We start from the raw sequence: 14,918 nt of genomic DNA, 5'->3' as shown, positions 1-14,918 counted from the left end.
ATAGCCCCACTTGCCATATGTCCGGGTTTTCACAGACACTTTGCCGATTCAGTGAAAATCGGGCGCCATTTTGCTACTCGATTCCCAGACTTGTCTGGGAAAACCCAGATATATGGCAGCCCTACACATGCCTAGATGCTTGGCACTTAGGACTGGAGTTGTAAGTGACCAGCAGAGTCTGCAGAGTCAAGAGGGAGTGTTGACCATCTTTACACTGTAAGTAACATAAGAAGCGTTTGAAATGCAGTTACTTTAGTGCATCCCAGGTCCCCTCCCATCTGGAGAGGCAGGAGTAAGTGGAAGGGCAGTGGCAGCAACCCATTGGCAGCACTGAGGGGCTGTTGTGTTGTAGTTGGGCAACGAAGGGTATGTGAGAGGCTCTCTTGGGCTTCTGCCCTTGGTTACTCCTGCCCCATCTTTGCACTGATCATTGATCTGTTCACTGTATAAATACACATACCAGGTTTGCAGGCCTTGTGCAGTCTGGTTAGTAGCTGCACACACTTCTCATCAGACCAGTCGTGCAGGACCCTAGTCAAAATATAGAGGTCAGCTTCTGGAATTGGGTCTTTAAAAAAGTCCCCTGTAATAGAATAGGTAGAAAATAAGCATATTTTCTTAAAGGAATGCAATAATACTTCACTGTATCTTTCAGAAATCAACAGTTATTAAGGCCCAGCTGCTGCCTGCTGTTTCTTTTAGTGCATGGATGAGGAATCTGTGGACTTCAGATGATGTTGGACTCCAACTCCCATCAGTCCCAGTCAGAATGGCCAATTGTCAGGGATGCTGGGAGCCGTAGTTCAACAGGCTTTGGAGGAGCACAGATCCCGATTCCTACCCTAGAGTTTTGCTATCTTGCTTGTTAAAAGAAGAATGATCAAACCAATGTAGGCTCTTGGAAAACCACAGTTTACCTTTATGGAAAGTAATCTGGTGATCTTGCGAGGACACATAATGGTTTTTTGCTTGTTCCACTATTTCAGGTAGGTCTAAAATTGTCACTGTAGAATTTGGATATAATGAAATATATTCCTTGGCACATGCCCCAGTACATCCTTGAAGGGAGAACAAAGAAAAAATGAAAATGTTGTGCACCTCAAAGCTTTATCCAAACACCCCTGTGCAAAAATTTAAGAGTAGCACATCAGATAGGTGACTGGCAACTTAGGGTTGAATGATGTCTGGTTTTCAACAACATGATTATCACCAGCTAAACATCACAATATATATCATGATATATCATGATGTCTGAAATAAGGAAGGACCCATGGAGAACGCATTTGCTTGTGTGCTTCTCCCACTTTCTAATTTGTCAGTTCTTTTATGCCAATTAAGTACCAAATTTCCAGGAGAAAAGCATGTAGATTCCAGCTGTTAGAGCATTTCATCTGTTGTTAGACCATTTCATCATGTGGGCTACACAAATTAAATGAGGATGCAAACAGCTGCAAATGCACAGTAATCTCCAGTGTGGACAAACCCTGTTTCTCCCATTGCTCTCGATACTGCAAGACTAAACACAAGTAGCATCAAAGTACTGTAGTTTGAAAGATGTTAATGAGTTTCTATTTGTCTAATTCATTCTCTTATTTTGCAACATTCTTCCTGCTTGGCTTTCTCCATCACTCACAGTCATGGATCCTTTCACTTTGAGTGTTATCCACTCCACCCATTTTTGCCTTCCCTTCACAAATCAGAAACACACCTGTAGCACTTTCTCATTTCTATTCTTCCTGCTTTATGATTTTGAGCTAGTAGTAAAGGACGATATTGTGGAATTTACAGCACTTACCTCCCACATCACAAACAAGTGGGAAATGCGAAAGATCAAATGCAGTCATAATTTCTCGGCCAAACAAATTCCACTTTTCATGCATAGCACCCATGAAGATTTTTTGCAGCCCACTCTTGGATCTAGTAATTCAAAATTGCATTGGCATATAAAAGACACGAACGTTTCATACAGAAATTGCTTCCAGACTAGAGCGATAGTCCACAAAATGCTCTTGCTTTCCCATTGTTAGCTGCATGTAGACGTTTAGCAACTCGAAACATGTTCACTCCTGTTGGTAGATTTTATTTTCTTTGGTCCGATCCTGTTATTCCCCACTTATACCAAGGGGCAGATTGTGAGCATATCACACTGATCCTGGCCTGACTGCACTAGCTGCCAATTAGTTTCTGGACCCAATTTTAAAGTGCTGATTTTACCTATAAAATTTTAACAGCTCAGGACTGCAATATCTCAAGGACCGCCTCTCCCCATACAACGCAACCCAGACCCTGTGATCATCACCTGATCACATGAGATGCTGGAGGGCAGCAACATGAGAACAGGCCTTTTCTGTGGTGGCTCCCTGCTCTCCCTAGGGAGGCTCACCCACTGCCTGCATTACCAAAGCTTTAGGCACTGGGCAAAAACATTTCTCAAACCAGGCAGATTAAACATTCCATGGCATTTAAAATGTGTTTATGGGAAGGGGGTGATTGGCTTGTTTTGGTTTTGTTTTATTATGCATTTTGTGATCTCATTGTGTATTTTTATGTTGTGAACCACTCTGATCTTTGGAAGAAGGGCAGCATACAAATTTAATTAATTAATGATGTTCCTATAATTCATTAATACCTCTTATAGGCAAAGGTAAAGGGACCCCTGACCATTAGGTCCAGTCGTGACCGACTCTGGGGTTGTGGCGCTCATCTCGCTTTATTGGCCGAGGGAGCCGGCGTACAGCTTCCGGGTCATGTGGCCAGCATGAATAAGCCGCTTCTGGCAAACCAGAGCAGCGCACGGAAACACTGTTTACCTTCCCGCCGGAGCAGTACCTATTTATCTACTTGCACTTTGACGTGCTTTCGAACTGCTAGGTTGGCAGGAGCAGGGACCGAGCAATGTGAGCACACCCTGTCGCGGGGATTCGAACCACCAACCTTCTGATTGGCAAGTCCTAGGCTCTGTGGTTTAACCCACAACGCCACCCGCATCATAGGTTCCTATAATTCATCAATACCTCAGAATGGTTTGTTTGCTCAGCATTTGCACAGCTGTTCCCTGCACCTCCATAAACTGCTTCTTTGGTTAAACCCCACTTCCCAATTTAGAGCATGTCAAAACTTCAACATTCTTATTATTACACTTTGCAATAATCTCGTCCCTCTTTTATTTTTTACAGACTTTAAAAAAAAACACACACAGCAAAACAAAACAAAGTGAGACAGTCATCGTGTCACATGCAGGTTTACAATGCAAGAACTTTGAGCTACGGCACAATGAAATGAAAACTTTCACCCATCATGAAGACACAACTGAAGCTAGTGAATGAAGTGCTTTGTCTCTTGCATTAATGTAACAAATTAAAATCTGAGAACGTATCTGTATCTGTCTGAATTACTTCCCTAAACATGTTGCATCGCTGGTTGCATTCTGCACAAGATCTTTGAATATTTGGCTCCTTAATCATATCTGAATAAATATTGTGTGTGCATTTTTAATCTATATTTTAGTTAAGTTGTATACAAATGCCGATAAATGATATTGCCTGTTAAGGATTTAAGACAGAGAAAGAGGGAGGAGAGAGAGGGGATATTCTCTCTAATGAATCCTTAACACTGTCCATTCAGGACCCCTGAACGCAACGAAGGGCTGAAATGGAGTCTTTTATTTTCCTCATCAGCAACCCTTGACATTTTCTGACACATGCTTTCAGATTCTCTTTCCCAACTATCACAACATTCCAACTTCAGGAGTTGTTAATTGGCACAGGACCTCTGTGCTCCACCAGTAACGAGAGCTTGAACATCTAATTCCAATGCAATATCCTGATGCACATACCCAAAATGAGGGGCAGATGCATCTGGTCTGAGCATAGACTGATCTCTGGATAATGGCAAACTGCTTTGTACCCATGAAAAGACTCTGAAAAAACCATTTGTGAAGACCAGATGCAATTATGCTTCAATACTGGAGCATAGTGGAGGCAAACCAGGATATTCTGCACAACTAAGCTGCATAATATACCGTATTTTTCGCCCCATAGGACGCACCGGCCCATAGGACGCATCAAGTTTTTTGGGGGGGAAATAAAGAGGGGAAAAAATTTTTCCCCCAGGCGCTTGTGGGGCAGGCAGCAGGGAGAAGCGCTCTTCTCCCCGTCTCCCACCTTCAGATCAGGTCCGGGGACAGCGGGGAGACGCGCTGCATCTCCCTGCTGTCCCCGGAGTGGTGAGGCAGGCAGCGGGGAGAAGCGCTCTTCTCCCCGCCGTCAGCCTCCAAACCACTTCGGGAGACAGCGGGATGGCAGCGTTCCGTCTCCCTCTGTCCCCCGACCTTGTGGGGCTGGCTCTGGGGCTCTCCTGAAGCCTGGAGAGCGAGAGGGGTCGGTGCGCACCAACCCCTCTCACTCTCCAGGCTTCAGTGAAAGCCTGCATTCGCCCCATAGGACGCACCCACATTTCCCCTTCATTTTTGGAGGCGAAAAATACGGTAAGCCCTGGTTGCAGACGTCACCCTCACACATGCATAAAACAAGTTTGGCATGTGGTAAGAAATTTCCCAATAATCTGATAACATTTGGAGAAGGGAAATGCAACAATGAATAGAGAAAACACTGGAACTGTGAATACAAGCAAGCAATATGTTTCACACAAATTGCAACGGCAATGGTCACTTTGACAAGAAGCATCCCAGGTTTCCTCCATTCTTCCAAAATCAAGATCTAGGAATCCTTTTATTTTATTTTTTTACCTGTTAAGAGCATCAAAGCAATCTTTTCCTGAAATGCCATATATTCTCTCAGTCTGACTCTTTCCTTCTCTGAAAAAGAATATTTGTTTTAATTAAATGAAAATTGAGTGACGCACACACACTCATACCATTATCATGTTATATGTCTTTTTAATGAAAGATTTATACTATTGTATAAACAGTTTAGAGGTTGTTTTTTTATTAAGTAATATATAAATATTGCCTAATAAAGTACATTAAAAAAATTATGTGTTGTCAAGGTGGACTAACAATCACAGGTTGGTTTGTTCGTGACATGTATATACCACCGTATAACCAGAGTTCTCTGAGTAGCTTACATATCTCAGTGATTCCAAATCTATTTTTAAATCTCAAATTAGTCACCAGAGAAGAATTGAACCAATTTCACCTGGATGTACGTATATATTCTTAGACTTCTAAGCAGGTAACATAAAACAATATAATTAATTAAAAGTAACAGAAAACCAAACATTAAACAGTGACCTAAATTTATCAACATACAATTAAAACTAACAGTTTGAATATAAACAAAATAAAATAACTTATACTACAAAAATATATAAAAAGAAGAATGCTACACTACAAAAGAAAACCCCTTTCGCTTCCATTTTAGCAATATACCTAATTGCAGTGTTGCTCTTTCCAATCGTCGTTTAAAGTAAAATCGTAGTATTTTTCGCGACAGGGCACGATATTCCTCATTCACTTAAAATCTCTGGTAAGTGGTTTAGCAGATATTAAGAGATTAATTTTAAGCCAATCAACGGGGGTCATGAAAAGGCACTCTCCACAAGGGAGACCGTGAACTCCACTTAATTCATTCCGGAGGTCCGTTCTTAACCTGAAGCTGTTCTTAACCTGAAGCACCACTTTAGCTAATAGGGGCTCCCACTGCTGCCGCACCACCGGAGCTCGACTTCTGTTCTCATCCTGAAGCAAAGTTCTTAACCTGAGGTACTATTTCTGGGTTAGCAGAGTCTGTAACCTGAAGTGTATGTAACCTGAAGCGTATGTAACCCGAGGTACCACTGTAGTTGCATCTGGGCAATGGAGCTAACCAGCCTTGGCACTGTGACACAGCTTTAGGTGGCAGTTTCCTACTTTAGCGATATCCTTCTCCTCACCTCACAGAATCAGCCAAGTACTGCATACCCATATAGATAAATTCAGAAGTGAACTTCAAGGAATGATACTGAGACTTCAAGCTTGATTTGGCAAGGTAGAGATTGGCAAGGTCGGTGTTTCCATAAAGAGCTTAAAAAGAAAAGGGACAAAAGATTAATGTGTTGTTGTTTTTTGCAATGACCTCCACAGTCCAAAGCCCTTCCCAATTATGCAGGAACAAAATGCATGAAATGACAGGCATGGTGGCATGAAACACCCCCCCCCCAAAAAAAACCCCACCTGTAACCTGTTTAAAGTTTATACAACACTGCAGCTGCAAAAAAAGGGGAAATAACTACAGCTCAGTGGGAAAGCTTTTTTTATTATTGCTGAAGAGTAGGGTAACAATGCTTTAAAGAAACAAGTTTTTCCTCTTGAATACTCTCCAAAGTGATTTGGGAAGTTTTGTCTGCTGTGTGCTTCAAATATGTCCTAAAAACTCAGATGTTTCGACAGGCTTATTTGAATGCTACTCTGTTCAGTTTCTGGTTTGCTGGTATAAATTTATTTACTGTATTCCTGATCTCTTTCTTGGATTGTATTCATTGGATTTTGGTTAATACAATTTGGTTTGGTTTGATAATTTGGTTATCTGCTTAGGGATCTCCCCCAGAGATGCTAAGATGTTAGTAATAAATACTTTGGTTGTCCTTCCTCTCTGCTTGCAGGTACTTTAAGCTCACACAGGCCTCCAGCAGCCTCTCCATCCCAAAGGGACTGGTACCCAGACGTTCGGCAATAGTCACTGAAGTCAACGGTTCCTTGGACTCCATCAGCAGATCAAATACACCAAGATCAGAAGCAGTAAACATAATCTGGATGCAAAAAGGGGTGAGGGAGTACAAAAGGAAAGAGTTAAAAATGGTCTATAGTTAGGAAGTTCTAGAAGGATGCTTTTGAAACAAACAAACAAAAATGTCACCATAAATTATTGTGGCCCTTCAGATGGTGTGGGTTGTGACTCCCATTGTCCCTGATCATTGGCCATGCTGACCAGAGCTGAAGGGAACTGGAATTGAACAACATCGGAAGGGCCACTGGTTCTTCATCTGCTGTAGAAAATGCTGGCAAAAAGCACTGGGGGGAACAGAATTCTTCCATTTTTTGTTTCAGAGTGGTACAACAGGTTTGGGCAGAGGTTGAGACTTCCTCTAACAGGGGAGCATCTCCACAGGCTATGCTTACTGAGTGAGCACAGAAAAACTGGATTAGAAAAAGGAGGAATTTGCATAGCTGTCAACTTACAGATTTGAAAATAAGGGACCAGCAGCCAAAATAAGGGACCTGCAGCCTCACCTGTTCCAGGCACTCCGGTCTTCCTGTCCTCCTGCAGTCTGGTCAAACTCATGCTGGTAGCTCTGAGAACACTGTCCAACCAACTTTGTAACCAGAGGTTCAACTGAATAGAATCTGAATCACATGCACCACAAGGCCTATGCAGCCTCAACTTAAGATGGCTCCCTGGCCTGGCTTTGCACTGCAAAGTTTGCAGCAGCACGTGCAACAAAATGGCGTCCAGCATTCAAAACCCCCCACATCTTGCATTAACTAGCCACACACAAGGCATGCAAGTTCCACCCCCCAGTCGTTCTTAGACTTCTTATTGGGTGAGCATCACAGCCAAGCAACACAGTTGGAGCCTCCCTCCTCCCTGGCCGGCCGGCAGGGAGGGAGGGAGAAGAGCTGCTTCCTTTGAAATTTAAGGGACATTTAAGGGACATCCATCAATAAGGGACAGCAGCGGGACATGGCGCTGGAATAAGGGACTGTCCCTTCAAATAAGGGACACTTGACAGCTATGGGAATTTGAGCTAGAAGTGCTGAAAAGGTTTTCAGCAAATCCAAGAAAACGTGTTTTAGTTTTTTTTAAAGCTTAAGATTTAAAAAGCTGGGGTTTTTGTAATTTTGCAAAATATACTCATTTACCACATGAAAGCTACTGCCTGATGTTATTTTTTATTTATTTAGCTTCCTAGTTTTCAAATGACTGAAAATTTTGACAGATTTTTTACCTTTATTGAACTAACAGAACTGGACAACAGGGGCAAAGCAACTGCTTCCGAAGGCCTGGGGGCCACTCCCACTCTCAACGTGACTGGCTGTCTAAACTCCCAAGCTGCAAATTGTAACTCATGGCAGTGGCCCAAATCCTGAAATGTTCTGTGACTGGATATCATATATCGAATCGGAATGCAGCGGCTCAGAATCCTTCGTCCAGACTCAAGTTCAGGCAAACAGAGACCACTGAATACATAACAGTCGAGACATTTCATTCCGAATCTACTAGACAGAGCCAAGCAGAGGACGATGACAGGAATGTGTCCTGCAGCCGCCGCCGCCCCCCCAACATAAATCCTGGCTAAGCCCACCATCCATTAACAAGCTGAAGGTTTGAAAGTCCCTGCAAATTTTAAACTTTGCAGACTATACCCATCACAGATCTTACCTTTGGGATCATAAATGCGTACTGGTGCTGAAACAAGATTTCCACAGCGTCAGCGTGTTCTGGAGTACTCATTGTTCTTCCCTGCGCTGCCCAATACCCGACAGCCTTCGTCCGAAGAAAAAGTTGCTTTTGACAGCAACAAGACCTCTCTGCTTGTGATGTTGCTATCCAGTGTTAGCTGAAAGTGACCATAAATATTCAGGTAAAATCAAAGTAAACTCAAGAGCCTTTGTAAAATGACTAAGGTCAGAGCGGTTTATGGAAAAGTCCCAATCTGATAAAAGGGCAGGCAGAGGTGGAAAATTAATTGCTTCGCATAAATACAGAAGGGATCTAATTGAAATGATAACCAACTTCCTCCAGAAATGCCTGCAGCTACATTGCCATGGGGACGCAGGTGGCGCTGTGGGTAAAACCTCAGTGCCTAGGACTTGCCGATCGCATGGTTGGCGGTTCGAATCCCCGTGGTGGGGTGAGCTCCCGTCATTTGGTCCCAGCTCCTGCCCGCCTAGCAGTTCGAAAGCACCCCTAAGTGCAAGTAGATAAATAGGTACCGCTTTATAGTGGGAAGGTAAACGGCGTTTCCGTGCACTGCGCTGGTGCTGAGCAGCGCCAGAGCAGCTTCGTCACGCTGGCCACGTGACCCGGAAGTGTCTTCGGACAGCGCTGGCTCCCGGCCTCTTAAGCGAGATGAGCACGCAACCCCAGAGTCGGACACAACTGGCCTGTAAGGGCAGGGGTACCTTTACCTTACCTTTACATTGCCATGATCCTGCCAAGTAACTTGCTAAAAAAAGGGAGTATTTGCGACTGGGGGGCAGTTGTTAAATACCAGCAGGTCTGGAGTGCTTCCCCACCCCCTCTGCCCAGGAGCAGGCATGCTATCGCCTCCTTCAAGGCTGTAGAGCTGTATTCACCACGCTGACCCAGCCATGCCCCCCACAAGCTACCTTTCATTGGCCATGAAAGGCAAGTGTCCCAAGGGCATATTGTTGAGCACATACTCAAAAGTGCCCTGTCCGCACCATCAGGCTGCAAAAACTGAAATGGAGCCCACAAAACATGGCTTTATGGAGTGGTGGAAACCTCACCAGGGACCGCATCAATTATGGCATCTAGCTCACTATGGAAACATACAGTATTGTCCTCAAATGTCCTAGCAAGCAACTCACTGAGGTGTCATGGGCTCCATGGAGAGATGCGTATGTCAGCAGACCACAGACCACCCTGAAGAGCTCCTCTGGCCGATTTCTCAAGGACGCAGTGGAACCAATGAAGTAGGCCTTCTTTGCTGATTTTGCCACCACACAGTAGGCATGATTATGTGATCTAACAGGTGTTTGGTCATTGCCACACCTCCTGTACTCTAACTATTATCTTTCCTGTTTCATCATATATAGCTCTTCAGCATACCAGGGAGCCAAACGTGTGAGAGACACGGCACTCAGGAATAATAATATCTATGGCCTCCACATATTGTTGATTCATGGTGAGATGAGGGCCTCAGCAGGTTAAACTAGTGGAAAATCCCTGAGGGCATTCAGGGATCCATTGGACTACCTAAGTTTCCAGGATTAGGCTACCCTAATGGAGTCCCAACTCTTACAGGGGGAAGCTGATACTGTTAACTCCTACTTCTCAGGATGTGGTCTGATCATGATAACGGGATTACGAAACCTTCCCTCTTTCCAAACCATCAACTTAATCAAAAGGGGCAAAAACCAAGTTGAGGGTCTGTCCCACACCATGGACTGGGCCAGTGACCACTTGAGGCAGTCCCATGGTTGTCATGTAGACCATGAAGTTCCAAGGCAAAACAACGAGAGCAGCCACAGCAGGGACACTAATCCTGGGGTTTCCCAGCATGATGGTCAAGAAAGCTGCTGGGCAACAGGGTGCCCAAGAGACCAGCAGCACCCCCAGTCTCTCTCCTTGCTTTGACATGAGGTGCAGGCTCTCAAACCCCCAGTGAAGAGGTTTCCTGGTGAGTAAGTTCAAAGGTTTATAGACCATAGTGAAAACCCCACCCATGGGCATAGCCAAAGGGAGGCAGGGAAGCAGCTGCTCCCCCTAAATTAAGTAAATCAATAAAAATACTTAACTTAGGTTCTGCTCCCCCTAACACGAAGCTTGCCCCCCTAACATAAATCCTGGCTCAGTCCATGACCCCCACCTCAACCTTCAGGACTCTGCTGATGCTGCACTGAGAATCCAGGCAACCAAAGCTAGGTAAGGTCCACTCCTCCCAGCTTGCCCACCCTGGTCTCCATGATAAAGGCCAGATCAGGTCCCTCATCCACTACTAAGTTACTATCCACTATCCCTACTCAACTCTTCACTTCCTAGAGACATATTGAAGACACAAAGGTACTCTCACGCAGCCCAATCTTCAATACCAATAGGTCTTCTTCTAGCAAATGATGAGGAGAGACATCAAACTGGGAGGCACCCATTGCACAACAATATCAAGCGGAACCCACCCCCAGCTTCTGGGACCAAAACTCACTCCCCACATCTCCTACTCAGGAAGCACCCAGTTCAATGCTAAAAGGACTGTCATTCCATGAGTGAGGAACGTCTCACACACAATACGTCAGGCAGTCTGTCACCCTAGAAGTGGTGCAGAGAACAAAAAAAAGCCCACCCACCAGCGTTCGAAATTCCCATTGCTCTAGGTGCATTTTGCAACAGGGAATTTCATTGATGTGAGCAGTTTCTGAGCTCTGGGAGCAGTAGAATCATAGAACCATAGAATCATAGAGTTGGAAGAGACCACAAGGGCCATCAAGTCCAACCCCCTGCCAAGCAGGAAACACCATCAGAGCACTCCTGACATATGGTTGTCAAGCCTCTGCTTAAAGACCTCCAAAGAAGGAGACTCCACCACACTCCTTGGCAGCAAATTCCACTGTCGAACAGCTCTTACTGTCAGGAAGTTCTTCCTAATGTTTAGGTGGAATCTTCTTTCTTGTAGTTTGGATCCATTGCTCCGTGTCCGCTTCTCTGGAGCAGCAGAAAACAACCTTTCTCCCTCCTCTATCTTAGTACTGCGCCTAAGATTTCAGATTAAAACTGCCACTGAAAGGAGGACCTTTTTCTGCCTCCCCACTTCCAGCCACCCTCTAAGGGATCCTCTTAAGAATATTAGAGGAAGTATGACTTTGTTTTGTTTTTTTGCAATCTTCAGATGAGGACTAGACCACATGAAAAATGAACATAAGATTTTAGCTGCAGTTCATTCATTTTCAGCTTTGCATTTTTGTTATTAAAAAAGTGTGCCTAGATATTCCGTTGCGGCGCCCATAACCAAGGTTTAAGGTGCCATTTAGCTCCTAGCTTTCATATCTCAGTTTCTACATAACACTGCCACACACAATAAAACAAATTCATTGTGATATCCAATAACTCACAGAACCAGAAGCTTCTTGGAATAGGACACAGGACTAGGTTTTAAATTCTCTACCTCTCCCTGCTCCTCCGAGCTCACCTGCCTCCCACTCACCTCCTTCTGCTGCCTCTGAGGTCCTAAATTGTTTGGTTTATATCCTCTCCTGTTTGCTGGCCTGGGTATGTCCTGGGCAGCTGTAGCTTATCAAGCAGATGGAACACAGCCTCAGCCAGGCCAAATCCTGCTATACAGTGGTACCTCGGGTTACATATGCTTCAGGTTACAGACTCCACTAACCCAGAAATATTACCTCAGGTTAAGAACTTTGCTTCAGGATGAGAACAGAAATCGTGCTCTGGCGGCAGCAGCGGCAGCAGCAGCAGGAGGCCCCATTAGCTAAAGTGGTGCTTCAGGTTAAGTATAGTTTCAGGTTAAATACAGACCTCCGGAACGAATTAAGTACTTAACCTGAGGTACCACTGTATACAGTGTCTCACAGGAACTGCCACCTCTTGGCAGGCAGCTGCTTTTGTAAGAGGGTAGGGGGCCTGGGGAGCCATTCCCCACACCTCCCCACTCCTTGCCTTCTGCTGCCAGAGCAAAAGTGATGCTAAGCCAGGATAGGTAAAGGAGGACATGGGAAGATAGGGAAGGAAAGAAAGAGGCTGAAGTGGGAGGGAAATGAACAATTGGAAGTTTCCTAGAGGAGGTAAAAAAAAGAAAAAGAAAATCCCGAAGTCTCCTAGAAGTGTAAAAAATGTGGGGGGGGGGGTGAGGAAGGGGTGAAGGGCATGTGGCTGCTCACCTGCAAAAGTGGAAGAAGCGAAAACAAAGCAGGATAGTTGGATGGTTCTGCACAATTTCAACCCTATTTTTATAGCCTCATTCTATGTGGGCAAAGGAATGTTAGCCCTCCCTAATTCCTTAAGCCCTCTGTTAGCTGTGCTGTCTCTTCTATTTTCTTGGTGTTAAAGGCCATACATCTGAAAGAACCTTTGGTCAGCGTAGAATAATTGTGCAACGATGGCAATCTCTGCTATCTCTGTTCTTTAGTTTATATTATCAGTCCCAATCTACAGGTAATAAATACTTCAAGGTGTATCTGAGTGTATAACCTTACTGCTCCCATTATCTTGTTAAGACGTGCAGTTTTTCAGTTCTTGGAAGTTCTCCTTAGTTTGCAAAATCTTTATCTATGAGCGACATCAGGAATGTGGATTTGGGGGTATAAAATGGACCTCAGATTGAGTATTTCTAGGTACAGTGGTACCTTGGGTTACATACGCTTCAGGCTACATACGCTTCAGGTTACAGACTCTGCTAACCCAGAAATAGTGCTTCAGGTTAAGAACTTTGCTTCAGGATAAGAACAGAAATTGTGCTCTGGCGGCACGACAGCAGCGGGAGGCCCCATTAGCTAAAGTGGTGCTTCAGGTTAAGAACAGTTTCAGGTTAAGAACAGACCTCCGGAATGAATTAAGTACTTAACCCGAGGTACCACTGTACTGAAATCCAACTCTCATCATCTCCAGGCAGAATGGTCATTGGTGGGATGAAAGGAACTGTAGTCTAACTACAGTTGGAGGACCACAGGTTCCTCGCCATCTTCACTCCAAGTAGAACACTATTATGAAAGCCAGTGTGGTGTAGTGGTTAAGAGTGGTAGACTCGTAATCTGGGAAACCGGGTTCGTGTCTCCGCTCCTCCACATGCAGCTGCTGGGTGACCTTGAGCTAGTCATACTTCTTTGAAGTCTCTCAGCCTCACTCACCTCACAGAGTGTTTGTTGTGGGGGAGGAAGGGAAAGGAGAATGTTAGCCACTTTGAGACTCCTTCGGGTAGTGATAAAGCGGGATACCAAATCCAAACTCTTCTTCTTCAACTAACACACTTTTCTTTAGATGGTCTGATGGGAGTTCATAGGGAATCATTCTTTTCTCTTGGTGCAACCCTCCCCCTTGCCATGCTCTTTATTGATTTTATTAAGTATTACAGCTATTCCATTTGTTATTCAAAATAAACTAAAATACAAAAAAGGGGAGGGAGAAAAAATGAGAAACACCAATACATAATAAAAAGATTCAACACTGTATGTCACCTATACATTAAATTACCAATAAATAACCTACTCTTTAAATGTGACTTCCAAGTACCTCACTGTGGGTTCTTTCTTCCTTTTTTAACTGCTTCCTTTTTTACCTTGTAATTCACCAGTATTGTAGGAAATACACTATCTGTCTGTCGTATAATCTGCGAAAATTAATAGAAGCACATTAAGGATTTTACTTGGGAACAATGTTTTTCTAAATACACTCTGTAACACTCCCACTCTTTTTTAAACTTTTGGTTTGTTTGATTCCTGATTACTTCTGCCATCTTTGCAAGTTCCAAGTACTTGCATGTTCCAAGGATAACTAAAAATGTGAAGAAAATATTTGAATATAATTATAAAAAAACTTGGAGCGGTATTCAGTCAAAGTTGAAAATATGGGGGGAAAGGAAGGAATCAATTAGTACAAGAATTGCATTAGTTAAAATGTTTTCGTTACCCAGATTAACGTATCTTTTTAATGTATTACCCTGGCACATATCGGAATGGATATTGAAAGGGTGGCAAGGGAAAATCAATAGGTTTGTTTTTGCATCCAAGAAACCAAGGACAGCAGGTAGATATAGGTATCATAGGATCCAAGATGAAGGATGGGGATTCCCAGTTTGGTCTTATATTACGAAGCTTACCAACTGAAACATCTTATGATTTGGTTGGAGGGAGAACAGGGGGAAGATTTGGGGTGTATTGAGCAGAAGAATTTGGAAGCAGTAGGAGGGAAAATAAGATTATTTGATAGGAGGAAAAGGAAAAGGGAAGTAGATAAAATATCAACATTTATGGGGTCCATCTGGGTATGGGAGAAGTAGAGCTTTTTCCTGACCTCTCTCCCCTCACCAAAATGTGGTATTATGGTAAAATGGCCCCATTAAGGGAGCTCATCCCAAAGGAGGTAGGGGATAAATTAAAGGAGATCTCAATTGAGGAGATGGAGAATATAACAGAAGGTACATTGGAACAGGAAAGTGTTATTTGGAATACAATTAATTGGTTACAGAAAAGACAAATTTCCTCTCTGCTAAAAGAAGAAGAAGTTAAAAAA

The 14,918-nt window shown here is 43.8% G+C and overlaps 1 protein-coding gene across 1 annotated transcript in view; it reads right to left on the bottom strand.

Annotated features, from left to right (window-relative positions):
- The window catches only part of LOC309531579 (acetylserotonin O-methyltransferase-like), a 29,607-nt gene extending 21,133 nt beyond the window's left edge, over positions 1-8,474 (bottom strand). Inside the window, exons 1-7 of the mRNA XM_082221170.1 lie at positions 8,379-8,474; positions 6,573-6,747; positions 5,893-6,022; positions 4,748-4,816; positions 1,796-1,917; positions 918-1,058; positions 461-583 (exon numbers count right to left, since the gene is read on the bottom strand). Of these exons, the coding sequence (XP_082077296.1) occupies positions 461-583; positions 918-1,058; positions 1,796-1,917; positions 4,748-4,816; positions 5,893-6,022; positions 6,573-6,747; positions 8,379-8,450 (832 nt within the window). The 5' untranslated portion in view covers positions 8,451-8,474. The remainder of the gene's footprint in view (positions 1-460; positions 584-917; positions 1,059-1,795; positions 1,918-4,747; positions 4,817-5,892; positions 6,023-6,572; positions 6,748-8,378) is intronic.
- Between the last annotated feature and the right edge of the window lie 6,444 nt (positions 8,475-14,918).

The sequence above is a fragment of the Podarcis vaucheri genome (assembly GCF_965113315.1).
Source record: "Podarcis vaucheri genome assembly, chromosome: 4".
Taxonomy (NCBI): Eukaryota; Metazoa; Chordata; class Lepidosauria; order Squamata; family Lacertidae; genus Podarcis; species Podarcis vaucheri.
Note: the sequence above shows the minus strand (reverse complement) of the source record. Positions and strands in the feature narration are given on the sequence as shown.